General features: G+C 40.3%; 1 protein-coding gene, 1 long non-coding RNA gene and 2 other non-coding genes across 4 annotated transcripts in view; all 4 read left to right on the top strand.

Annotated features, from left to right (window-relative positions):
* The first annotated feature begins 4,234 nt into the window (after positions 1-4,234).
* Positions 4,235-27,957, top strand: part of LOC132984433 (uncharacterized) — a 90,575-nt gene continuing 66,852 nt past the window's right edge. The window contains exons 1-17 of the mRNA XM_061051266.1: positions 4,235-4,342; positions 4,490-4,525; positions 9,498-9,698; positions 9,777-9,908; positions 10,001-10,179; positions 13,350-13,514; positions 13,604-13,739; positions 14,595-14,630; positions 15,281-15,363; positions 15,487-15,539; positions 17,215-17,336; positions 17,484-17,705; positions 23,356-23,556; positions 23,636-23,767; positions 23,860-24,038; positions 27,236-27,400; positions 27,490-27,625. Coding sequence (XP_060907249.1) covers positions 4,276-4,342; positions 4,490-4,525; positions 9,498-9,698; positions 9,777-9,908; positions 10,001-10,179; positions 13,350-13,514; positions 13,604-13,739; positions 14,595-14,630; positions 15,281-15,363; positions 15,487-15,539; positions 17,215-17,336; positions 17,484-17,705; positions 23,356-23,556; positions 23,636-23,767; positions 23,860-24,038; positions 27,236-27,400; positions 27,490-27,625 — 2,245 coding nt within the window. The 5' untranslated portion in view covers positions 4,235-4,275. The remainder of the gene's footprint in view (positions 4,343-4,489; positions 4,526-9,497; positions 9,699-9,776; positions 9,909-10,000; positions 10,180-13,349; positions 13,515-13,603; positions 13,740-14,594; positions 14,631-15,280; positions 15,364-15,486; positions 15,540-17,214; positions 17,337-17,483; positions 17,706-23,355; positions 23,557-23,635; positions 23,768-23,859; positions 24,039-27,235; positions 27,401-27,489; positions 27,626-27,957) is intronic.
* On the top strand, positions 10,819-10,900 carry trnas-aga (transfer RNA serine (anticodon AGA)). The gene has a single exon. It is a non-coding gene; the product is annotated as a tRNA-Ser (tRNA).
* LOC132984542 (uncharacterized) lies at positions 20,022-22,676 on the top strand. Its single transcript, XR_009674959.1, has 2 exons — positions 20,022-20,860; positions 22,491-22,676. It is a non-coding gene; the product is annotated as an uncharacterized LOC132984542 (long non-coding RNA).
* On the top strand, positions 24,678-24,759 carry trnas-aga (transfer RNA serine (anticodon AGA)). The gene has a single exon. It is a non-coding gene; the product is annotated as a tRNA-Ser (tRNA).

A 27,957-nucleotide genomic window follows, 5' to 3' on the forward strand; every position in this document is an offset into this window, starting at 1 on the left:
ATTCTGTGAATATAAACTGAACTTGACTAAAGAGACATTCAAGATACTTACTAGGCAATGTGATGAGAGCACCTCCCAAAAGAGCTTCACATCTTCATGTATTTGAGGAAACATAATGCATATAGAGGAAGTATAAAGAAGAAGTATTAAGACAAAACTGTGGTTTTGGTCTTGTGTTGGTTAAGACATTCTATGTTTTGAAACAAGTTTTAGCATGATGGTATTACTGGTTTAATCGCAAAGGGAGAGGACCAAAAAGTAGCCTTTTAAAATTAATTTAACAGACAAAAAAATAAAATGTGTAAACTTAAACCAATTTAAGCTGCTGAGTTCTACTGAACAGTACTTTTTGTTTCAAGGGGACAACAATCCACTTGCACAATGTTTTTGAACATATATTTGGGTAACTTGAGTGTCTATGGACACTGTGTCAAATTTGCTCCTCTTTATTCTCGTTACAGAGGAGTGATGTCTACCAGGAAAACTCAGGGGGGGCTCATTGCATTTAAAGAGACACACACACCAAAACGGAGCATTCTGAGAGAGGTGGTTTATACAGGGTCACAAACCTCCTCTGGTGCTTGATTCATGTTATATTTTGACCAAAGCACAGCACAGATGTTTCATTTAGACCACAGGGGACTGTTTGAAAAGGTGGAGAAGGGGGATAATATGTCCTCTTTAAAATCAGAGGGGTGGAGCAGCGATTTTAAAAGTGCGGGTGTTCTAATGCTAGTAAATTACCACCCTCTAACAAATCAACACATTCTGTTTCATTTAATGTCCAATAACTAATGTTAGCTGACACATCATACAACAAGACAAAGTTACAAAAGATAGTTAGACACTAACTTTATGAACATCCATTGTGAGTAACCCAGTTAGCTTAAAGGCTTTATATGCGATTTTTTGATCCAGCAGATGTCGCCCTTGAGCACCAGCATGAAACCAAAACAACTCGCAGTACATTGATGTGTTAGCATGCTAATGCTAGTGATCTTTACTATGCTCGTATCTTCACACTGCATGTAAATTTACCCGAAATGACCGTGATCTAGAAACGCAGTTAAGCAGTGAGTACAGTATGTTATTCTTCTTTTCTCTAGTCCCTCAATTAAACAACTTTTATACGCGAGGGGAGGAGTCTGCTGCCGTCCCGGCGATGTAAACAAACTGAAGACAAGACTCGGAAAACTCGGAAAACATCACAGACAGTGGGACTCGGGTGTTACACCCATTGTAGACAGTCATGACTCACAGAGTTATTTTCAGAGGAAAATTTATACTACATTTAAGTGTGAAAAATCGCATATAAAGCCTTCAAGCTCTAAAAACGAGATTCAAAACTGCTCTATGTGATGCTTTTATTTTGCTTACAGTATTGCTGTATGCCTCAGTCACTTTATTTCTGGTCTTCATATAAAATGTGCTTTTATTTTGAAAAACTGCAAAGGGGACTTCCGCTTCATCATAAAGTTACGGGAGTAAATAAATACAGCTAAAAGAAAAACCAAGAGGAGAAAATGTTACACTTACATTGTTTTGTGAGATGGATTTATCTTAAAAACATGTTTGGGTGACTAACTTTCTTTCAGAAGGATGCTACATGTTGTGGATCCATTTGTTAGCTCTGAGCTCTGACTCAGCCAGTGATGAGTGAAAGGAGGATTACTGCTAAATGCATGTAACTTTACCGTGCTTCAACTGTAACCAAACAGCCATGATTGGCTTAATTGTCACTTAATAAATCTTACTTGACCAATACGTTTTCATCGATGACTCCACCGGTAAAAAGTCAAAAAGTGTGGGGGATGAAAATAAGTTTCAGTGTCGCAACACCCACGGGTGAGACGCGCCTGATAATGCATATAGAGGAAATATAAAGAAGAAGTATCAAGACAAAACTGTTGTTTTGGTTTTGTGTTGGTTAAGACATTCTATGTTTTGAAACAAGTTTTAGCATGATGGTATTACTGGTTTAATCACAAAGGGAGAGGACCCAAAAGTAGCCTTTTAAAATTAATTTAACAGACAAAAAAAAAAAATGTGTAAACTTAAACCAATTTAAGCTGCTAAGTTCTACTGAACAGTACTTTTTGTTTAAAGGGGACAACAATCCACTTGCACAATGTTTTTGAACATATATTTGGGTAACTTGAGTGTCTACGGACACTGTGTCAAATTTGCTCCTCTTTATTCTCGTTACAGAGGAGTGATGTCTACCAGGAAAACTCAGGGGGGGCTCATTGCATTTAAAGAGACACACACACCAAAACGGAGCATTCTGAGAGAGGTGGTTTATACAGGGTCACAAACCTCCTCTGGTGCTTGATTCATGTTATATTTTGACCAAAGCACAGCACAGATGTTTCATTTAGACCACAGGGGACTGTTTGAAAAGGTGGAGAAGGGGGATAATATGTCCTCTTTAAAAAAAATCAGAGGGGTGGAGCAGCGATTTTAAAAGTGCGGGTGTTCTAATGCTAGTAAATTACCACCCTCTAACAAATCAACACATTCTGTTTCATTTAATGTCCAATAACTAATGTTAGCTGACACATCATACAACAAGACAAAGTTACAAAAGATAGTTAGACACTAACTTTATGAACATCCATTGTGAGTAACCCAGTTAGCTTAAAGGCTTTATATGCGATTTTTTGATCCAGCAGATGTCGCCCTTGAGCACCAGCATGAAACCAAAACAACTCGCAGTACATTGATGTGTTAGCATGCTAATGCTAGTGATCTTTATTATGCTCGTATCTTCACACTGCATGTAAATTTACCCGAAATGACCGTGATCTAGAAACGCAGTTAAGCAGTGAGTACAGTATGTTATTCTTCTTTTCTCTAGTCCCTCAATTAAACAACTTTTATACGCGAGGGGAGGAGTCTGCTGCCGTCCCGGCGATGTAAACAAACTGAAGACAAGACTCGGAAAACTCGGAAAACATCACAGACAGTGGGACTCGGGTGTTACACCCATTGTAGACAGTCATGACTCACAGAGTTATTTTCAGAGGAAAATTTATACTACATTTAAGTGTGAAAAATCGCATATAAAGCCTTCAAGCTCTAAAAACGAGATTCAAAACTGCTCTATGTGATGCTTTTATTTTGCTTACAGTATTGCTGTATGCCTCAGTCACTTTATTTCTGGTCTTCATATAAAATGTGCTTTTATTTTGAAAAACTGCAAAGGGGACTTCCGCTTCATCATAAAGTTACGGGAGTAAATAAATACAGCTAAAAGAAAAACCAAGAGGAGAAAATGTTACACTTACATTGTTTTGTGAGATGGATTTATCTTAAAAACATGTTTGGGTGACTAACTTTCTTTCAGAAGGATGCTACATGTTGTGGATCCATTTGTTAGCTCTGAGCTCTGACTCAGCCAGTGATGAGTGAAAGGAGGATTACTGCTAAATGCATGTAACTTTACCGTGCTTCAACTGTAACCAAACAGCCATGATTGGCTTAATTGTCACTTAATAAATCTTACTTGACCAATAGGTTTTCATCGATGACTCCACCGGTAAAAAGTCAAAAAGTGTGGGGGATGAAAATAAGTTTCAGTGTCGCAACACCCACAGGTGAGACGCGCCTGATAATGCATATAGAGGAAGTATAAAGAAGAAGTATCAAGACAAAACTGTTGTTTTGGTTTTGTGTTGGTTAAGACATTCTATGTTTTGAAACAAGTTTTAGCATGATGGTATTACTGGTTTAATCACAAAGGGAGAGGACCCAAAAGTAGCCTTTTAAAATTAATTTAACAGACAAAAAAAAAAGATGTGTAAACCAATTTAAGCTGCTGAGTTCTACTGAACAGTACTTTTTATTTAAAGGGGACAACAATCCACTTGCACAATGTTTTTGAACATATATTTGGGTAACTTGATTGTCTACGGACACTGTGTCAAATTTGCTCCTCTTTATTCTCGTTACAGAGGAGTGATGTCTAACAGGAAAACTCAGGGGGGCTCATTGCATTTAAAGAGACACACACACCAAAACGGAGCATTCTGAGAGAGGTGGTTTATACAGGGTCACAAACCTCCTCTGGTGCTTGATTCATGTTATATTTTGACCAAAGCACAGCACAGATGTTTCATTTAGACCACAGGGGACTGTTTGAAAAGGTGGAGAAAGTGTACAATATGTCGTCTTTAAAAAAAATCATCAGCACTATTAAAGAGGAAGTATTTAAGAAAAGACAGTTAAGTGTGTCTGTGGGCTTTTGGAAAGTCACTTTCTGTCTGTCCTTTCATAATGATACATGCACCCTATACATCAGCCATGAGGAGCATACAACAGAAACACCTTTACTTGACCCTGGGTAAGGCACATTTTTCTAATATTTAACATTTGAAAGCAGGTTAACAGAATAGTTACTCACTTTATTATACTCAATTGATTCAAATATTGAGAGAGAGTTAGGAGAAAAAATGACTTTTATATGTCTGCACTTTCTTCTCTTCTATAGTGGCTTTACTCTGGACCTCTTCTTTGCCTGCTACAGGTCAGTCCTATTTTCATGAATTACTTCATTTTCACAAGGATACCATAACCTGTATTCAGTCTATTGTGCCTGAAAGGTGGTCAGTATGACGGAGGATTAGGGCCATGTTAAAGAAAAAAATTATCTAAAATTTCAAGATTAAAATTGTCTTCATTTCTTAAAGTCAGAAATATACAAGATTAATGTTGTTATTTTAGTCTATAGTTATATCAGAAGAGCAGCCGTCTCTTCAAAAATGACAAACGTGGAGCATCTTTTGAAGTTATACTTTGATAGAGGTAAACCACACATTCTTTTCACAAATCATCATCACATTGTCATAAGTATCAGGACCCTGAAAAGACATTTCAAGAAACTGGGGCTTCTTGGAAGAAAGAACCACAATGACTGGGAGGAAATTGTCTCTTTTGTGGCAGAGGAAAAGGCTTTAAGGGTTCTCCTTTCATCATTTTCACACAGGCCAATGGCTGCTCTTTTGATACAACCTTTTAGAATAATAATTTAAATTAAAACCGCAAGCAGTGATGAAGGGCCCTCGCACCCCTGTGCATGTCGGGGTATGTCTCGACCGCAGGAGTGCAGCTGCAGCTTAACGTGGCTAAGCAGCAGGCCGTGCAGTTCGATTTGTGTAAAAGTCGTAGTACTGGCATGGTGAAATAGGCAACGTAATGAAGATCATTTAAAATTTTGACTTAGAGCAGTTCAGGCTGGCACTGTCATGACAGCTATGAAATTTGGAGGAAATTGAGCATTGTATATAGGATGTAGTACTTACTCTTTGCTGTAGGGCGCGCTATGGTTGAAGTTGACTATTGTTATGTCAATGTGTTCAGAGGCCAACCCTGATCATACAAGTGAAATTTCAATCAGATTAGACAAAGTATATAGGATGTAGTACTTAGTCCTTGCAGTAGTGGGCACTATGGTTGAAGCTGACTATAGTTATGTTAAAGTGTTCAGAGGCCAACCCTGATCATACTTGAAACTGAAATTTACTGATTTACTGAAATTTTAAGCAGATCAGACAAAGTATCTGAGATGCAGTACCACCTCTTTCCAGTAGGGGGCGCTATGTTAATGGCATAATTGTATTGGGTTAGATGTGATCAGGCCAGTACTGACATTGTTCATGTGAACTTTTGAGAAAATCTGACATTTTATATGGGAGGTAGTACTTATTCTTTGCACTAGGGGGCACTATGGTTAAAATTTGTCATTGCTATGTGACTGTCTTCAGAGGCCAACCCTGATTATACCTGTGAAATTTGGAGCAAATCTGACATTGTATATGGGAGGTAGTACTTAATCTTTGCAGTAGGGGGCGCTATGGTTAAACTTTATTATTGTTTTGGGATGGTGTTCAGAAGTCAACCCTGATTATACCTGTGAAAATTGGAGCAGATCAGACAAAGTATATGAGATGTAGTACAGTGTCTTTCCAGTATGGGGCGCTATGTCAGTGGCCCAATTGTATTAGGTTAGATGTGAGCAGGCCAGTACTGAGATCATTCAAGTGAAATTTGAATAAAATGTGACATTTTATATGGGAGGTAGTACTTAGTCCTTGCAGTAGGGGGCGCTTTGGTTGAAGTTGACTATTGTTATGACAATGTGTTCAGAGGCCAACCCTGATCATATATGTGAAATTTCAATTAGATCAGACAAAGTATATCGGATGTAGTACTTAGTCCTTGCATTAGGGGGCGCTATGGTTGAAGTTGACTAATGTTATGTCAATGTGTTCAGAGGCCAACCCTGAACATACCTGAGAAATTAGAAAAATATCAGACAAAGTATATAAGATGTAGTACTTACTCCTTGCAGTAGGGGGCGCTATGGTTAAAGTAAATGATTGTTATGTCAATGTGTTCAGAGACCAACCCTGATCATACCTATGTAATTTCAAGAAGATCAGACACTTCCTGTTTGATGACGATGTGATTTGTGGACTTCCTGTTGAGTTTTGGGCGTGGGTTGAAGAGGCTTTTTTGTAGGTTTTGTCATGAAGGGCCCTCGCACCCCTGTGCATGTCGGGGTGTGTCACAACCGCGGGAGTGCAGCTGCAGCTTGACGTGGCTAAGCAGCAGGCCGTGCAGTTCGATTTGTGTAAAAGTCGCAGTACTGGCATGTTGAAATAGGCAACGTAATGAAGATCATTTAAAATTTTGACGTAGAGCAGTTCAGGCTGGCACTGTCATGATAGCTATGACATTTGGAGGAAATTGAGAATTTTATATAGGATGTAGTACTTACTCTTTGCAGTAGGGGGCGCTATTGTTGAAGTTGACTATTGTTATGTCAATGTGTTCAGAGGCCAACCCTGATTATACATGTGAAATTTCAATCAGATCAGACAACGTATCTGAGATGCAGTACCGCCTCTTTCCAGTGGGGGCGCTATGTTAGTGGCATAATTGTATTAGGTTAGATGTGATCAGGCCAGTACTTACATTGTTCATGTGAAATTTGATGAAAATCTGACATTGTATGTGGGAGGTAGTACTTATTATTTGCAGTAGGGGGCACTATGGTTAAACTTTATTATTGTTTTGTCATTGTGTCCAGAGGCCAACCCTGAACATACCTGAGAAATTTCAAAAAGATCAGACAAAGTATATAATATGTAGTACTTATTCCTTGCAGTAGGGGGCGCTATGGTTAATGTAAATTATTGTTATGTCAATGTGTTCAGAGGCCAACCCTGATCATACCTATGTCATTTCAAGAAGATCAGACAAAGTATATAAGAGTTACAGCCACTTCGTGTTTGATGGCGATGTGATTTGTGGACTTCCTGTTGAATTTTGGGCGTGGGTTGAAGAGGCTTTTTTGTAGGTTTTGTCATGTTGGAAATGCATAGTAAAATTCAGAATTGTAGGTTCAACATGCTGCGGGGGCTGAATGTTTTAAATATTGTAGGGGGCGCCACTAAGCCATTAAGCCACGCCCACTCACTTAAACGGTATAAGATGTTTGACTTTACTACCAGGATTATATGTATGAAGTTTCGGGACAGTACGACTATGTTAAGCCCATGAAAAAAACTACTTCCTGTTGGATGGCGAGCGACGCGTCCGTATGGCGACAGCGTTGGACGTTGAGACGTTAATTGAGAAGCAGTAACTTCCTGTTGTGAACAGGTGGCGCTGTGACTAATCAATGGATGTGTTCAGGGCGGGTCCCGTATCATGCATGAGAAATTGTAATATGATTGAAGACTAGTTGCCAAAACGCTCAAAAAACTTAAAACGCACGCGCCACGGCCACGCCCTTTGACGAAATAACGTGCAGCGCACAACAAGATATGATGAGCCTGTCTAGAACGCACTGACACTGAGTTTGCATCGATCGGATGAGCGCCCTCGGGCAAGATCCTTCAAATAGGAAGGCTGAAATCTGCGATTAGTTATCGTTAAGATCAACTTTAATTTGTGGACTTCCTGTCGGGTTTTTTGAAACGCTGCAAGAGGATTTTTAGTCTGTCCTGACAAGCTTAATATGCGTACCAATTTTCGTGAGTGTACGTGAAAAAACCTTTAATGAGGAGGTCAGTTTGAAAATTTCAATTTCACTGAGCCATTTTGCGAACTCCGTTTACGAAACCACCAAAATATCACATTTTTCACGAGACCTGATGACCGTGGAAAGTTTGTTGAGTTTTCGGGCACGTTCAGGCCCTCAAAAGTGGCTGCAAAGTGGCGGATGAAAAATAATAAAAATAATAATCGCTAGGGTTTCAAGAGGGTCCTCGCATGGTTCGTGCTCGGGCCCTAATTACAAAGAAAAATTTGGTCATAAGAAAACATCGGCATTAAACAGGGCCTCTCTTTTCTTCCCTCAATCTTAAGAATGAAGTGTCATACATTGCGCAGGAGGTGCGCACTGTGTCCTCACCAGACAGCTGGCCAGCGCTGTGTCTGATCGGACATAAATGCCCTGGAAAAAGGTATCGAAGACGGGGGTACAAACAGTGGTGAGGTACCCCAATCCAAGCGTCCTACAGAGTAGCAGCAGTGGGCTTTAGAGGGAGGAGACAAGCGCACTATGGAGAGGAGCGCACCGGAGGGGGCGAGCTGCGGGAGAGACGCGCAACCCGAGAAAAAGGAAATCCATGTTTAAAATATAATGTTGGTGAAAAGAGGGAAATAGGAAGAAATAAATGTCAATGTTGAAATTCTTTTGAATGCAGAGGCTGTGGATGTTCAGTTTTGTTTGGCTGTAGGCTTTGGCAACAACAGCCTGTAGTTTAATCATGGTGTTTCTCTTCCTTAACGATTAGAATATTGAATCAAATTAAAAAATAAATGCATGCCATTTATTTTTCTGTCATTTGAAACATGTAAACACTTGTGGGGAAAAACGCGATCTTTATGCCTTCTTTTGTTGTGCCTATGTCTCCTCCTACAATAACAGCAGCCTGTTGTGTGTAACACTGGTCTCCTGGGTTAGCACGTTCTTTTCAAAGGTGTTAAATTCACAATCACCGCAATTTTTGCCAGGTTTGGTAAATCACAATGCGTGTACTAACTTAACTTGTTTGCATTTTCTCCTCCCAGTATTTTGGACGTTAGTGCAGAAACGCCCCATATTGCATATTCATTAAGGCAAACGTACTAAATGGAAAATGCGTGTTGTTTTGCTCATTTGAGCAACCCTCACTACGCGCCGTTAGTCGATCAGATAGCACTTTTTTTGCTGGTGGTATCAACTGTGCACACGCAAACCTTTAGTAAATCTGGCCCCAAGAGTACTGTTAAAAACAGCAATGGCAATCAAATAAAACCAAATCGTGAATATCACAATATGAATAAAACCCAAAGTATCAAAGCATGTGTAAAAGAATGTACATATGTAATCAAAAATCCTAACCCGGTGTTGCTACTTCACATTAACTTTAAATCCCATCCCCCCCCCCCCCCCCAAAAAAAGACAAAAACTAACACATTAACTTTAAATCCCCTTTGATGTTTAGGTCAATATGAATGTAGGCTGAAGTCTGGCCAGAAAATCTTCAGAGAGAGATCCAATAAAAACTTCACACTCCAAGAGCAACCTCTGATACAACTGACGCCGCTCAGCAGACAAATCCATTGTCAGGACATAAGAGAAGTGAAACTAGAGTGCTCTGTCAACGAACCCTACAAAGTGGAGTTGTATTCAGAATACTTTGAAGGTAAGCCTGAATCAAACAAACACCAAAAGGCTAATCTTTTATATTTTATATTCATATTAATAAATTGAATTTTTGCAGTCTTAGGCACAGGTAATTCTATCAGCTACTCGTTTCTCATCCCCATCTGTGAAAAAACGGAACATACATTCACCTGTCAAGTGATAGGCCGCCAAGAATTAAAACAAAGTACACTGGAGATAACTACAGGAGGTAAGTGTTGATTAAAGGGAATGAAATACAGATCAGATCAAAATATTTTTCACTTGAAAGTAATGTTGTTTCATTCATTTCTTTGTTCCTAGCTCCTGATTGTAACGATGATGTATTTGGTACTGGAAATCTTGGCCAGATGGCCTTCGGTTCCTGTGAACGTGACGAGGTGGGAGAGAGGAAAGGAGTTTGTCAGGAAGATGGATCATGGAGAGAAGTTGAAAACAACTGTATCCTACGACCGGTTCAGGAGCTGCTCCTGCAGTCTGAGGTGACCAGCACATGCTTACACAACATATTTTTAATAATAATAATTTGGGGGCCTCAAGCAAACTCCTTGCTGCTCCAGCCTTTGTCAGAAAGATCAGGCTACTGGTAACTTTTTCTTTTCTAAAACTATTATTGTAGAACCACAACAACGTCTGTGAGCTTCAACTATATTATCTTTGTCTTTGCATTAATTTAGGACAACCTGTTCTATGACATCACAATTAAATTACAATAAAGAATGAAGGCTTCATCTAAGACTTGAGTTATTAGTCTACATCATAGACATTACAGTTTACACTAATATGAGTGTAAGAAGAATATACATAAAGATTTTTACAGAATGCATTAGCTACAAAAAAAAGGCGCACCTTTGCTGGTATATCAAGAGTCAAAGACGCCTTAAACACCTACGTTTTCTGGAAGCTCTAATCCGCTCATTTTCCGATCACTGGTGGATCAAGGCATTAACTGTTGCTCCCGTGAGATGCTGTTGAGAAACCATAGTAACACACAGTTCCTGTTTCCAGCGGAGAGAGGGATGTTTTTCCCAAAGCACGTGTATTTATACCCCTTGGAAAAAAATAAGGCTCTTTGAAAGTGGGATTTTGAGGCAGTTTGTGAAAGAGAAAATCAAGTAGTGGTTGTTGTGTCCGAGTGGTTAAGGCGATGGACTAGAAATCCATTGGGGTCTCCCCGCGCAGGTTTGAATCCTGCCAACAACGAATGACAGTTTTAATCTCTCGGTTGGACTACAGACACTTCGGAGTAGTGAGGTATGCAGGTCCCTGCAGCAGCAGAAGAAACTGAAGACGTGTTGAAGAGAGTGTGATTTTCTGCTTAACGAGCTTCCTTGCGTGGCATTCATTCAGCTGCCAGTGTGACAGTTGGCTATATACTTCCTGAATATAAAATGTATTAATATTTATTTTGCAAATACAGGTGTCAAGACTCTGTCGTACTGGTGCACACCTAACTATTTTTCACATACCCATTGTCACATGTCGGCTCATGGGTCATGGCAAAAGACAAGAGGAGTCAGAAGTTTACCAAAGAAAACAAATAGTTTATTTATATATATATATATATAAATATATATATTTATTTATAAATAATCAATAATAAGAGTACTGAGGCGTGTTTAATCTGTATCTTTAGTGGTGAATGTGTGGATGTGTGTGAAATTATTATGTGGTGTGAGGTGTAGAAGATTGCACTAACATTAGTAACTAAAGTAACAAGAAGCATCGGTCAGGCTGAGAGAGAGTGAATGAGGGAAACCAGCAGATCTTTGTAGTAGGGCTGGACGATATGACCTCAAATTGATATCAAGATTAATTTAACATTTTAACTCGATTAAGATTAATGGGTTACGATTATTTTGTTCTTGTTTTTTGCCCTGATAGTTAACTGACATGGTCTCTACTGTATACTAAATTATTAAAGCTGGGATATGAAAGTGCATATCTGATTAACTATTTTGTGGTTATTTATTGAATATTTGGAACTGAAATCAAAGCATCGCTTGAAATGAAAACGACACATTTTAGTTTTTAAGTATAAATGAACTTCTCTAAAACAGTAGAAAATAAATAACTTGCATTTCTTGCAAACAGTTTTTCTGCAGTGTTTACATTCGACTTCTATTTGTCCGGTGACAAAATGTGTCCAAACGACGGACATTGCATCTATGTCGCGGACTGGACGTGTCGTCACATTACTCTGCCCTGAAAATAATCGAAATAATCGTCAAGATTATGTCGGTTGGAAATTCTGATTAATTTTCAATTAAATTTCCCAGTCCTACTTTGTAGGCCAGGGTGCACCAGGCCCAGGTGCAGTTATCCTGCCAATGAGCCTCCAGCCAGGACACACCTCCTGCAGCAATCACACATACTGTACAGACAAACAGCAGCAAGCCAAAGACTCTTAGTGTTCTGGTGAAAGGGTCGTCACACTATAATTCAAACTATAATTCACATTTGCAGTGAAATACTTACAGTCTAGAAGCATGCTTTTATACAGGACTGCAGTGCAACAAAAATAACTAGAGTACAGTGAAGAAAACATTTAGATCGGCTCTGTTTTAAACCAGACAGATACAATAAAACTGCCTTTACACCTCTCCTGTGTTATATAAAGGGGATGAACAGAGCTAAAATGGTCCTGTTCAAAACTCACCTAAACTCTGCGACTTGCACTGTGCCAAGACTGTACTTCTTCGAATTGCAAAAACTGAGTATGTTCCACTCATATGCACTTGCAGTAGGATTGTGTAGATGTGCATTTTGTTCGGTGGCTGTGGGTCAGTGGTAGAGTTGGTTGTCTCTTCAACCTTCTGTCCCCAGGTAAAAGCGACCACAGTGTCCTTGGGCAAGACACTTAACCTCGACGTAACTCCTGCTGCTTACACGGCGGCATATGAATGTGTACGACTTAGTTAATACTGATGGACTCTTTACGCAGCAGTCTCTACCAACAGTGTGTGAATGTGTAGGTGTGACCTGCGAGGTAAAAGAGCTTTGAGTAGTCAGAAGACTAGAAAATAAATATACAAGCTCAAGTCCATTTACCATTAAAGGGGCACTCATAGGCCCAGTTGCTCCGTACTGTGCTGAAGCCCGATTGTTCCCCCTCCCCATTCCCCCGCTGGCCTGCACTCACACTGCTCCAGGACAAACCGGGCCTGAGCACGTTGACCTCTTGTACATAACATCGTAATACAACACATGCATGGCTTTAGGTGATACTGAAGCGTGCTCAGTTCACAAGACCGATGGACTCAAAAAATAAAAAAGGGATGAGCGGTTGAGACTGCATCCGCACATTGGAGAACAACACAGAGAACAAGACAGCTACTTTACTGACTTTGTGGCTTATTTTGAGTCATGTTAGTCAGATACAGACAGAACACTCTGGGATTTATTCATTAACGAAGGCTGTCTACTTAGCCAAAGCACACTTCCTCCAACAGTGCCAAGGCCGAGAACATGTACCGTGTGTACAGATTGCCTAGTGTGAGTGCGCCCTTAGTCAATTTTTATGGCTTTCCTCCCAACAGAAAAACATTTAGAGCCGTCTTTAATGATAACAACAACTTTGACATTATCACTTCAATGTTCATCCTTGATATACTTTTAACATTGATGATATTTTTTCTTTCAAATTTCACAGTTGTTGGATGCCAATTCACTGCCAGGTTTCTTGGACACACTCAGCGATGTCACCGTCAACTTCACTGAAGAAGTGGTTAAATCTCCCACAAACATAAATGCCATTGTTGATATACTCAGCAATGTTGCAAATACATCCCTACCTATTAATAGTGACTTAGCAAAGGTATGTGAACAAGAAGGGTGAGGTTTACTTTATGTAACAGTATACTTTACATTTCACATGGTCTAATGTCTCCTTTCCTATCAATGCAGGATATCCTTCTCACTGCAGGTGTCCTCACCACATATGGTGCATGGAAAACCTGGGAGTCCCTGAACAATGGCTCAAGAAATGAGTCACAGATGAGAAGAATCTACACATTCTTGCAGTCACTGGAGAATATAACAGGTCGCATTACTGATGTCTCTTTAGCAATTGACACACCTTCTATTCTCTTAAACAAAACTACATTCACAGACTCTTTCAATGCCAGCTTTAATTCTTCAGTGACAATAGTTATATCAGAACCTGGTGAAGGAGAGAAGAATATCACTGTGATGACATTTGCTTCAATGCATAACGTTCTCCCCGCGAGAGACGAAGCAAATTCCTCCAGATTTGACATCAATGGGAGAGTCGTTCTTGTTCAGACCAGCATTGGAAACAGCCCCATTAATAATATTTCCTTTACATTTAACCTCAATAACACTTCACTGGTGAACCCACAGTGTGTTTTCTGGAATACATGATAGATGTCGCACCAGCACAAAACAAAAACAAACTCCTGTTTGGCTAAATCAGTCTGAATCCTCTGCTCTCCTACAGGGACGCACCTCCAAACCTTCTCCCCTCGCGATTGCACAAAAGGAGTTATTAAACTGGAACACACATTAATTAAGCACTAAGCACTGAGCGCTAAGCACTAAGTGCAAGCGAAGAACCTAAATGTCCGTGTCTCGAGCTGCATTGTTGTGTTAGCAGGCTAATGTTAGCGCTCTTTTGTTAGCTCGTAGCTTCATATTGCATGGAAATTTACACGGAATGACTTTTATTCTTTGTGCTGTTTTTAGTTCCCTCTTTATCGTCTTTTTCCCATCTGTCAGGATGTTGTTGATGTCTTGTGTAAAGCTCTTTGAATTGAAATGTTTCTGAAAAGTGCTACAGAAATACATTTGCCTTTCCTCCGCTGTGTTTGAAAATGTTTAGGAAATTCACGATATGAATACTGACCATTTTTTTTGTTTTGTTTTGTGATATTTACAGTGTCAGCAACACAACCGTCAGCTACAACAATTAACGGTATGACACATGACATGTTGAGATGAATGAAGGTCTGTACTGGTGTCTTTGATCATACCCACTGGCCCTGTAAAGTAAATCAAATGGCATAGCTTTTAACTATGCAGAAAATATTCAGTATGTATGCCTCTAGGCTCACAGAGATTTTGTACACCAACAGTTAGTTCAGCGTACAGTAATTCATGTTTTAATCACTCTACATGAGAACATTTGTTTTGGAAAAACAGTTTTAATCCTCTGCTCTCCTACAGGGACGCACCTCCAAACCCTCTCCCCTCGCGATTGCACAAAAGGAGTTATCAAACTGGAACACACATTAATTAAGCACTAAGCACTGAGCGCTAAGCACTAAGTGCAAGCGGAGAACCAAAATGTCCGTGCATTGTTGTGTTAGCAGGCTAATGTTAGCGCTCTTTTGTTAGCTCGTAGCTTCATATTGCATGTAAATTTACACGGAATGACCATGTTCTAAAAACTCTAAGTACTGTATGTGTATCACCTCTTGTGCTCTCAACACCCCCAACCACTGATTCTGCATTCATATATATCTATTTAAGGAAAGGAATAAAAGGCAAATCAAACAAAAAAGTAATTAAGTTTTATGTTTCACATGAAATTACCCCGTGTGATAACTGTTGTTTCTGTCGTAGAACTTTCCTTTGTCCTGGATATAGACTTTGACGAATCCTTCAATGAAGAATCAAATGATGTTTTCATCAATGCAAACAGAGCTGTAAGTCTTTGTGTTTCTTCTTTCTCAGTCATATTGTTTTATTCTAAAGTTGAATCATTGATTTTAAACAAGAGTAATATTAAAACCAATAACAGACAAGCTTTTGTCCCATTCTTTTAACAGATTCAAACACAATGTCGGACTCCACAATCATCTTGTCAGTTAAGTGGATTCAGGTAAGCTTGTACCCTCTTTTAAAGAGGTCATATTATGCCCTTTTTGGGGTTCATATATTTAATCTATGTACCTACTAAAGTATGTTCACAATAGCTAAAGTTCGAAAAAAGTGTCTTTTCATGCACTGCCGCTTCATGCACCGGCTCGCTTCTGACTCTCTCTCTAAGGCTCTGAAGTGCCCACGTTCAGAGTCCCCACGTGGGCCAAGTCTGATCTGATTGGTCGGCCTGTCGGCTCTGCCGTAATTGGTCAGTCGCTCAGCACGGTTCTCGGAAATGTCACACCCCTTTTACCATATTGGGAATGCAGCCACTTTGGCTACAAGTGGAGCAAAAACATTAGCACCTTAGCACTACTACAGAAGTGAATGGGCGTGCAACATGAGCTGCTGGGCTTGCCACAACGAGCCAATGGGCTTAGATCAGTGATATCACACTGACAAGACGCCACACTGGCAAATTTTTTTAGAGGGGGGCTAGAACCGAGCATTACATGCAGCTAATGCTGCAGCTAACAGGAGGAGTGGGAGAAGCCGCGTTTCCGCGGACTTTGAATTTTTGCACATAGATGTGCCTAAACATGCACAGGACACATGGAAAACACACTAAAGAGCATATAAAACCAGAAAAAGCATAATATGGCCCCTTTAAAGGCAGAAGGTGCAACATTTGACACATAATACAGCAGGAGTCAAGTATATCCTGTGTACATGTTTCTCTGGTTCATGACTGTCCACAGTGACTGAGAAGCTCGAGTCCCGCTGGCGTTTGCCTCACTGAAGAAGATCTCAACAGAGCTACTGCCTGTACCAACCGTTTGCGTTTGCTCTTTTTATTATGGCTTTGTATGTCTGCATTTCACATGGGCGACTGAAAGTAAATGGTAAATGGACTTGAGCTTATATAGCGCTTTTCTATTCTTCAGACTACTCAAAGGGCTTTTACACCGCATGTCACACCTACCCATTCACACACTGATGGCAGTGGTTGCCATGAAGACCATCAGGCTGTAGCCCTGAGCTCTTTGGAAAATGCTGGCTTCCTTTTGGACATGACAGCTAGCCTACCTGTCATTACACAGCAGGTCTTGTTAGCATGAGAAGCTAGGCTCGCTTAGAAACAGCCGCAACCTCGAGATTGATTGACACGTGAAGACAAAGCATTGTTGAACTTTGACATGTATTAGTGATGTTTTTATATTGGTTAAAACAGCAACAGCCTCTGCATCGACATTGGTTGACATATAAAGAGACGAATCAGTGTTGCAGACATGGTGTAGTGTTTTAGTTGGTTAAAACCAGAACAGGGACTGTCCAAAACAGGGACATATTTGTGTTTTATAGATGTATGTGGGAACTGGGGACACGAAGCAAAAAAATTGCGATGGTCCCAGTCAAATCGGGACATATGGTCACCCTAGCAGCAGAGGATACAGGCCGCTAGCCGCCGGGGCCGCTAGCCAAAAAGACACTTTCTGCCTTTTCTCAGCCAAGAAGGCACCATCTTCAAAATGTATTTCACATTTCTACTACATATATGACCCAATGTCAATACAGATTCATGTTTCAACGGGTGAAGCATCCCTTTAATGTGGAAGAGCGTAATCATGGTTTCAGGAGCAGATGGTGTCCAAGTCGAATGTCAAATGGTCATAAATGTATTTTCTGTGTTGCAGACCGGGAAGCACCATCGGAGATTATACCATAAGAGGAGCTTCATTATCAGACACAGAGCTTCAAGCTATACAAACAGGGATATTTCTAAACCTGTCGGAAACCTACCCTATAATATTTGACAGTATGACAGGTTTAATTTTTCGCTAATAAATGAAGGAAACTATATTTTTCTGTAATTTTTGCAATGGTTCCATACACATTTTTTATCTTATCTGATCATTTTGTACACTTGTTTGCACATTTGAACACTTTGTTCTTTTTTTCCTAGGTCAGTCATCCTTAAAGTTGGAACCGACTACAGTTATCTCACAGCAAGAGGCAACTGTGACATGTGGTCCTCCTCCAGCTAATCTCAATTTAGGAACCAACTGGACAGCAGAGTGGAGGTTTAACAACAATCCAATAAGCAGCAATGAAGACCTCTATGAATTTTCAAAAGTGAATGAAGAAGCAGTGTTAACTCTGAAAAGATTCTTTGGTACAGACATTGGTAAGAAATCATTCAAGTAATATGCATTTCATCCGTAGATTTTATTTCTGTCTCCAAAGCAGCTTTATCGTATCCCATATCTAGATAATTTCAGGACTAAAAATAAAACCCATAGCTTTTGCATCAGTCTTTTTTGCCGTCACCATTAAACCTCTCGTCTTTCCCTCTACTTTCTCAGCTCATATGGTCATGGCAGATGGCTGTTCACTAATGAGTCACGTTCTGCTCGTGATTTCTGCCTCTTTCTGGAAGTTTTTTCAGTTTTTTCCTATCGCTAATGGTGGAGAAATGTTGGGTTTCGCAGAGTGTCCGCTTGAGGTCACATACAAACCCATTCAAAAAACCTGTTTTTTACAGCACAAATTAACATTTTTAAGACCTGGTACAAAAAATAAATAAGTCTGATTAGTTATTGTCCTGATCGGTACACACTGTAAGGAGGTGTTCTTTTTTTAGAACTGCTCCATTTTGATGTTATGAACGATACGTGTTATCCATAGTTAGGCACGTAGCTGACATGATTGACAGACGGGTGTTATCTAAGGGTTTTTCAGGAGTCTTAAAACGCACCTCAGCCCCAGCTCTCAGTCTGTCGTTAGTTTGACTGAAAATCGATGAGCCTCCGGAGCCTCCTGCAGGAACAGATGGCTGACGTCACTCAGGCTTCCTTCATTAATATATAGTCTTTGGTTTTGATCTGCTCAATTTGTTAATTGTCATGAGATATTTTTTATTTTTTTATTTTTTCACTATAAGAATAACAAGTGACTGATTCATTGATTTCGGTATATATCTAAAACCCAGAATTTAAAAGTTAAATTGCAGGGTGGGGAATCGATACTGACAAATGCCAAAGTACGCAGTAATGCATAAGTAGTCAATAATAGACACACCCTAGTTATGACTAAATAGTTGGCAGATATCTACTGTAGTCTCCTATTGTGTTTCTGGAAACTGGCAGGAAATGAAATGAAAATTAAAGCAAACCATGAAAAGTCCTGAAACTGAAACCCATCTAGTAAAAACCTTACTATATGATGAGGCTAATGTTGATCAGATTTTTCTTGATGTTGTTTTATTATATTAAGAGAAAAACTAAAGAAAGGAATATCATAGACTGCATAAGAAATGGACAGTCAGAAGAGTGAAGTCAACGTGGAAGTGCCTTGAACCTGCATTCTTTCTGATGGCCAGCAGGGGGCAACTTCAGTTATTGCAAAAAGACAGTTTCATTGTATATAAGTGTACCATAAAACGGCCTGTCAACCGAACTCAGTCATCTTCAATACAGCATGATGCTTGTTTTGTATATTTAGGTCCCATTTAGAGTAAAATAGCAATTAAAGGTAGAATGTGAATAAATAAAACATAAATAAAGCAGAATGAAGTACATCCTCTGTAACTAGAGACAAGAAGAAGAACATGCTCACTGCTTATTTGAATGTCACATAAGCGTTTTTAGATCATGGCCATTCAGTGTAAATGTATTTGCCATGTGAAGCTACGAGCTAACTAAAGTGTGCTAAAATTAGCCCGCTAACACAACAATGCAGCACGAGACAAGGACAATTTTGTCCAGCACTTGCACTTGGCGCTTAATTAATGTTCGTTCCAATTTTATTACTCAATTTTGCAAACACCAGGGGAGAGGAGGGTTGGAGGTGTGTCGCCGTAGGAGAGAGGAGGATTTAGTGAGGAGGAGCTGTGGCCAAACAGCAGTTTGTTTTAGTTTCATGCTGGTGCTCAAGGGCGACATCTACTGGATCAAAAATCCCACATTCTGCCTTTAATGCAGGGAATGTTTAGCACATTACTTCTTTGTGATTGACCACTGTGCCTTGAAAATTATTTAAGGAACCTTAGTATTTAGCTGTTAATTTTTTCACAAATGTTGTTTTAAAGATGATTTATTTGCAAGCCCAAATTATTCATCCTAACCCCAAATGTTACATCCACCATAATTTATTGATTCACGGCAGTGGAACCGGTGCATTGCTGTCCTGGTGAGGGCAGCAGTTTCTCACAGATGCACCAGGATGTACAGTTCATCTTAGAATTAGCATTGTGATGCATGTAATTTTTAACTTCAGCAACAATTGATTTTACTGAACATTGTACATTTTTGTATTTATAAATGTTAAGTAAAGTAGATCTTTTCAAGTTCAAAGGTATACTACGTGACTTTCTCAGCAACTGTACTGTCTGTAACACCACAGTTTTGTGATTGGTCAAAGGTTGTCAGCCTATGGGCTGTGGACTGAATTTAGCCCAATGATGAACAGATCAAGTGGGCCTGCCATGACACCTGTAACTCATTTAGACTAGGAAAGTAAATGGAAGAGAATTCTACAGTGGCGGCGGATGTGATTCAGTGGTCGTGGGCAAAACTCTAAACCCCAAGTTGCTCATTCTGCTTCGTCAGCAGTGTATGAATGGATTAGTTAATACTGATGGACTCCTAACATAGCAGCCTGTTCCAGGGTTGCCAGGGCCACGCTTTTCCCGCAGAATTGGGCTACTTTTTAGCTGCTGCCACAGGTATTATTTGAGTGGACCTATTTTTTTTATTAATTTGTGATGTAAATGAATAATAAAATAAATAACCAACCAAATCGACAAACACACACACACAAAAAAAAAAAAGATCCCATTTAGAAATATTGCGTAATTTTTTTGGAGCTTTTAGTTTCAGTTGCTGCTCAGAGTCCCAACACAATTAAAAACAAACTGTTATAAGTTCTTTGAAAATTATTTCCCAATTTTTTGTGTGTACTGTAAGAAAGGGAGGGCTAAGACCTGCACGCCTATGTATGCCACTTGTCCATTGATGCGGGTACCCCCCAGCTCCTTTTTGGGTAAATTTACATGCAGTGTGAAGATACGAGCATAATTAAGATCGCTAGCATTAGCATGCTAACACAACAATGCACCGCGAGTTGTTTTGGTTTCATGCTGGTGCTCAAGGGCGACATCTGCTGGATCAAAAAATCGCATATAAAGCCTTTAAAGGCAAAAAAGCCTCAGAAATAACAAAAAAAAAAAACAATATGAGCCAATTTGGGGAGGTTATCGTTAAATTGCACCAAATTAAATTCCACTTAAAAACAAATAAAATTGTCTTAAAATGCCTTTGCTAAAAGTGGTCTAAAAGAGAGGTCACACCAGCTGCTCTTTCTATTGACACAGTGTTCTCACACACACCCCGCTCTGTTGGACGTGGAGGTGGTACAGGTATCCTCATTTCTAATACCTGGAAATTCAATAATCTTTTCCCACTGAGCAACAACTCCTCATTTGAATACCACACAATGGGGTGTGTTCCCCACTGCATTCAAGCAAGCTCGGGTCACCCCTCTGCTCAAAAAACCCACACTCAACCCAACCCAGGTTGAAAACTACAGACCGGTTTCTCTTCTGCCCTTTCTGTCAAAAATACTTGAGCGCACAGTCTTTAAGCAAGTCTCTGAGTTCCTGTCCAGAAACGATCTGTTTGACCCAAATCAGTCAGGCTTTAAGCTGCTTCTACTGAAACTGTACTACTGTCAGTAACAGAATCGCTACGTGCTGCCAGAGCTGCGGGTCAGTCCTCAGTTCTATTACTGCTAGACCTGTCTGCTGCCTTTGACACAGTCAACCATCAAATCCTCCTATCCACGCTCTCTGAACTTGGCATTTCAGGATCTGCCCTCTGCTGGTTCGTGTCCTACCTCTCTGGGCGATCTTTTAGAGTGTCGTGGAAGGGAGAAGTGTCCAAAGCGGACAGCTTATCCACAGGGGTACCTCAAGGGTCAGTGCTTGGTCCCCTTGTCTTCTCCATATACACAAGCTCACTTGGTTCAATAATCCGCTCTCATGGCTTCTCATACCACTGCTATGCTGACGATACCCAGCTCTTCCTGTCATTCCCGCCAGACGATGTTACAGTCTCTACAAGAATCTCATCATGCCTTGCTGATATCTCTAAATGGATGAATGAACGGCACCTTCAACTCAATCTTTCAAAGACTGAGCTCCTTGTCATCCCAGCCAGTCCCTCTATGCAACCACAGATCAATATCCAGCTTGGAACAACCAAACTCATGCCCACAAAGTCTGCCTGGAACCTGGGTGTCATGATTGATGACCAGCTAACTTTTAAGGTTCAAGTAGCCTCGATTGACCTGGTCATGTCAATTTTCCCTGTACAACATCTGGAAGATCAGACCTTTATTTAAAACTCTGCTGCTCGCTTACAAAACAGCGACAAAAACGGCTCCTCCTTACTTTAACTCTCTCATCCAGGTCTACACTCCCTCCCCCCCACTACGCTCTGCCAATGAAAGGCGTCTGATCCAACATTCACAACAGGGTCCTAAGTCTCTGACTAGACTCTTCTCCTCTGTCGCCCCCCGGTGGTGGAATGAACTTTCAAACTCCATTGGATCTGCAGAGTCCCTCTGCACCTTTAAGAAAAAGCTAAAGACCCAGCTCTTTCATGAATACCTACTAACTTAATGATGATGGTTTCGATATCATTGATGATGATGATGGTTGTGACGATTGTTTTTGTTTGATAATGATGACTTATAAGATGGTTTCTATACTGATTAGAGCTCTCGAGAACTGCCGTCAAAATTGTGCTTTGCCTCTGTGCAATGCCTGTCAGCACCTGTGTGTCCAATCGGACTCAAAGCTGATCGTTTGCTCTTACTGACATTGTTCCCTTTTTCTAGATCCTTGCTTGTGTTGTACTTACTCTCTGATGTACGTCGCTTTGGATAAAAGCGTCTGCTAAGTGAATTGTAGGAATAGAAGTTTGATAAAACAAGGGAGAGCTAAAAGTCCAGCACTTAAAAAGTATTAGCCTAAAAGTCACTCAGTTCCAACAAAATTAAAACAGTGAGCAAATTGACCCGATCATCTGCAACTGCCCACGCCTGCTGCTTCCCTTGTAGGGTCTCTTCTCGTCGCTTGACACGTACACGGGCTGCAGGCTGGGCACTGCCGAAACAAGAAAATACCACCAGTATTGTGCCTACCCACACCAAATCACACAACCACCGACCGTAATTCTAAAACCAGAGTGTTACTACTGTCCCAGAGGTATACTCACACCACTGGCAGAGCTCCTGACTGGCTCTCTGTCTCGTCTCTCGGCATCTCTTGCAGCAGGTCCGTCTCCGTCCTCCTGCGCCGTTGCTCCGCTCTTGTGTTGTGTTCTTAAGTTTCCGGGAACCGCTCTCTCGTTCCCCTAATCTGCCTCTCGTCTGTCTCTCTCTCCTCTGATTTCTTCCTGTCTTTTCTTCCGTGTTTCTTGTTTATGGCCCTCCCCTTTGCCGCCGATTGGACAAAGCAGCTCTGTTGTTGCTCTCATTGAGCATGAAATAAAACCAAGCTACACAGATCCAGGTAATCTGTCATCAGTCTCCCAAAGGCAGAAAGTTAACTCAATATAAAAACAAGCATAAAACCAAGAGTATTGATAAAAACACAGCAATGGCAATCAAATAAAACCAAATCGTAAATATCACAACATGAATAAAACCTAAAGTATCAAAGCATGCGTAAAAGAATGTGCAATATATTAATCAGAATTCCACCCCCCCCGTACAGTGTGTTCCAGTGAGGACAAAAATTAACACATTAACTTTAAATCCCCTTTGATGTTTAGGTCAATATGAATGTAGGCTGAAGTCTGGCCAGAAAATCTTCAGAGAGAGATCCAATAATCAAAGCTTTACACTCCAAGAGCAACCTCTGATACAACTGACGCCGCTCAGCAGACAAATCCATTGTCAGGACATAAGAGAAGTGAAACTAGAGTGCTCTGTCAACGAACCCTACACTGTTGTGTTAAGAAACTCGACTAAAGGTAAGCCTGAATCAAACAAAACACCAAAAGGCTAATCTTTTATATTTTATATTCATATTAATAAATTGAATTCTTGCAGTCTTAGGCACAGGTAATTCTATCAGCTACTCGTTTCTCATCCTCATCTGTGAAAAAACGGAACATACATTCACCTGTCAAGTGATAGGCCGCCAAGAATTTAAACAAAGCACGCTGGAGATAACTACAGGAGGTAAGTGTTGATTAAAGGGAATGAAATACAGATCAGATCAAAATATTTTTCACTTGAAAGTAATGTTGTTTCATTCATTTCTTTGTTCCTAGCTCCTGATTGTAACGATGATGTATTTGGTACTGGAAATCTTGGCCAGATGGCCTTCGGTTCCTGTGAACGTGACGAGGTGGGAGAGAGGAAAGGAGTTTGTCAGGAAGATGGATCATGGAGAGAAGTTGAAAACAACTGTACCCTACGACCGGTTCAGGAGCTGCTCCTGCAGTCTGAGGTGACCAGCACATGCTTACACAACATATTTTTAATAATAATAATTTGGGGGCCTCAAGCAAACTCCTTGCTGCTCCAGCCTTTGTCACACAAATCAGGCTACTGGTAACTTTTTCTTTTCTAAAACTATTATTGTAGAACCACAACAACGTCTGTGAGCTTCAACTATATTATCTTTGTCTTTGCATTAATTTAGGACAACCTGTTCTATGACATCACAATTAAATTACAATAAAGAATGAAGGCTTCATCTAAGACTTGAGTTATTAGTCTACATCATAGACATTACAGTTTACACTAATATGAGTGTAAGAAGAATCTACATAAAGATTTTTACAGAATGCATTAGCTACAAAAAAAAGGCGCACCTTTGCTGGTATATCAAGAGTCAAAGACGCCTTAAACACCTACGTTTTCTGGAAGCTCTAATCCGCTCATTTTCCGATCACTGGTGGATCAAGGCAATAACTGTTGCTCCCGTGAGATGCTGTTGAGAAACCATAGTAACACACAGTTCCTGTTTCCAGCGGAGAGAGGGATGTTTTTCCCAAAGCACGTGTATTTATACCCCTTGGAAAAAAATAAGGCTCTTTGAAAGTGGGATTTTGAGGCAGTTTGTGAAAGAGAAAATCAAGTAGTGGTTGTTGTGTCCGAGTGGTTAAGGCGATGGACTAGAAATCCATTGGGGTCTCCCCGCGCAGGTTTGAATCCTGCCAACAACGAATGACAGTTTTAATCTCTCGGTTAGACTACAGACACTTCGGAGTAGTGAGGTATGCAGGTCCCTGCAGCAGCAGAAGAAACTGAAGACGTGTTGAAGAGAGTGTGATTTTCTGCTTAACGAGCTTCCTTGCGTGGCATTCATTCAGCTGCCAGTGTGACAGTTGGCTATATACTTCCTGAATATAAAATGTATTGATATTTATTTTGCAAATACAGGTGTCAAGACTCTGTCGTACTGGTGCACACCTAACTATTTTTCACATACCCATTGTCACATGTTGGCTCATGGGTCATGGCAAAAGACAAGAGGAGTCAGAAGTTTACCAAAGAAAACAAATAGTTTATTTATATATATATATATAAATATATATATTTATTTATAAATAATCAATAATAAGAGTACTGAGGCGTGTTTAATCTGTATCTTTAGTGGTGAATGTGTGGATGTGTGTGAAATTATTATGTGGTGTGAGGTGTAGAAGATTGCACTAACATTAGTAACTAAAGTAACAAGAAGCATCGGTCAGGCTGAGAGAGAGTGAATGAGGGAAACCAGCAGATCTTTGTAGTAGGGCTGGACGATATGACCTCAAATTGATATCAAGATTAATTTAACATTTTAACTCGATTAAGATTAATGGGTTACGATTATTTTGTTCTTGTTTTTTGCCCTGATAGTTAACTGACATGGTCTCTACTGTATACTAAATTATTAAAGCTGGGATATGAAAGTGCATATCTGATTAACTATTTTGTGGTTATTTATTGAATATTTGGAACTGAAATCAAAGCATCGCTTGAAATGAAAACGACACATTTTAGTTTTTAAGTATAAATGAACTTCTCTAAAACAGTAGAAAATAAATAACTTGCATTTCTTGCAAACAGTTTTTCTGCAGTGTTTACATTCGACTTCTATTTGTCCGGTGACAAAATGTGTCCAAACGACGGACATTGCATCTATGTCGCGGACTGGACGTGTCGTCACATTACTCTGCCCTGAAAATAATCGAAATAATCGTCAAGATTATGTCGGTTAGAAATTCTGATTAATTTTCAATTAAATTTCCCAGTCCTACTTTGTAGGCCAGGGTGCACCAGGCCCAGGTGCAGTTATCCTGCCAATGAGCCTCCAGCCAGGACACACCTCCTGCAGCAATCACACATACTGTACAGACAAACAGCAGCAAGCCAAAGACTCTTAGTGTTCTGGTGAAAGGGTCGTCACACTATAATTCAAACTATAATTCACATTTGCAGTGAAATACTTACAGTCTAGAAGCATGCTTTTATACAGGACTGCAGTGCAACAAAAATAACTAGAGTACAGTGAAGAAAACATTTAGATCGGCTCTGTTTTAAACCAGACAGATACAATAAAACTGCCTTTACACCTCTCCTGTGTTATATAAAGGGGATGAACAGAGCTAAAATGGTCCTGTTCAAAACTCACCTAAACTCTGCGACTTGCACTGTGCCAAGACTGTACTTCTTCGAATTGCAAAAACTGAGTATGTTCCACTCATATGCACTTGCAGTAGGATTGTGTAGATGTGCATTTTGTTCGGTGGCTGTGGGTCAGTGGTAGAGTTGGTTGTCTCTTCAACCTTCTGTCCCCAGGTAAAAGCGACCACAGTGTCCTTGGGCAAGACACTTAACCTCGACGTAACTCCTGCTGCTTACACGGCGGCATATGAATATGTACGACTTAGTTAATACTGATGGACTCTTTACGCAGCAGTCTCTACCATCAGTGTGTGAATGTGTAGGTGTGACCTGCGAGGTAAAAGAGCTTTGAGTAGTCAGAAGACTAGAAAATAAATATACAAGCTCAAGTCCATTTACCATTAAAGGGGCACTCATAGGCCCAGTTGCTCCGTACTGTGCTGAAGCCCGATTGTTCCCCCTCCCCATTCCCCCGCTGGCCTGCACTCACACTGCTCCAGGACAAACCGGGCCTGAGCACGTTGACCTCTTGTACATAACATCGTAATACAACACATGCATGGCTTTAGGTGATACTGAAGCGTGCTCAGTTCACAAGACAGATGGACTCAAAAAATAAAAAAGGGATGAGCGGTTGAGACTGCATCCGCACATTGGAGAACAACACAGAGAACAAGACAGCTACTTTACTGACTTTGTGGCTTATTTTGAGTCATGTTAGTCAGATACAGACAGAACACTCTGGGATTTATTCATTAACGAAGGCTGTCTACGCTTCCTGTCCGTGGTTGTGCAACTGTACTTAGCCAAAGCACACTTCCTCCAACAGTGTCAAGGCCGAGAACATGTACCGTGTGTACAGATTGCCTAGTGTGAGTGCGCCCTTAGTCAATTTTTATGGCTTTCCTCCCAACAGAAAAACATTTAGAGCCGTCTTTAATGATAACAACAACTTTGACATTATCACTTCAATGTTCATCCTTGATATACTTTTAACATTGATGATATTTTTTCTTTCAAATTTCACAGTTGTTGGATGCCAATTCACTGCCAGGTTTCTTGGACACACTCAGCGATGTCACCGTCAACTTCACTGAGGAAGTGGTTAAATCTCCCACAAACATAAATGCCATAGTTGATATACTCAGCAATGTTGCAAATACATCCCTACCTATTAATAGTGACTTAGCAAAGGTATGTGAACAAGAAGGGTGAGGTTTACTTTATGTAACAGTATACTTTACATTTCACATGGTCTAATGTCTCCTTTCCTATCAATGCAGGATATCCTTCTCACTGCAGGTGTCCTCACCACAGATGGTGCAACGGCGTCCTGGGAGTCCCTGAACAATGGCTCAAGAAATGAGTCACAGATGAGAAGAGGCTCCACATTCTTGCAGTCACTGGAGACTATAACAGGTCTCGTTACTGGTGTCTCAGCAATTGACACACCTTCTATTCTCTTAAACAAAACTACATTCACAGACTCTTTCAATGCCAGCTTTAATTCTTCAGTGACGATAGTTATATCAGAACCTGGTGAAGGAGAGAAGAATATCACTGTTATGACATTTGCTTCAATGCATAACGTTCTCCCCGCGAGAGACGAAGCAAATTCCTCCAGATTTGACATCAATGGGAGAGTCGTTCTTGTTCAGACCAGCATTGGAAACATCCCCATTAATAATATTTCCTTTACATTTAACCTCAATAACACTTCACTGGTGGACCCACAGTGTGTATTCTGGAAC

Source organism: Labrus mixtus, chromosome 12, assembly GCF_963584025.1.
Source record: "Labrus mixtus chromosome 12, fLabMix1.1, whole genome shotgun sequence".
NCBI classification, from domain to species: Eukaryota; Metazoa; Chordata; class Actinopteri; order Labriformes; family Labridae; genus Labrus; species Labrus mixtus.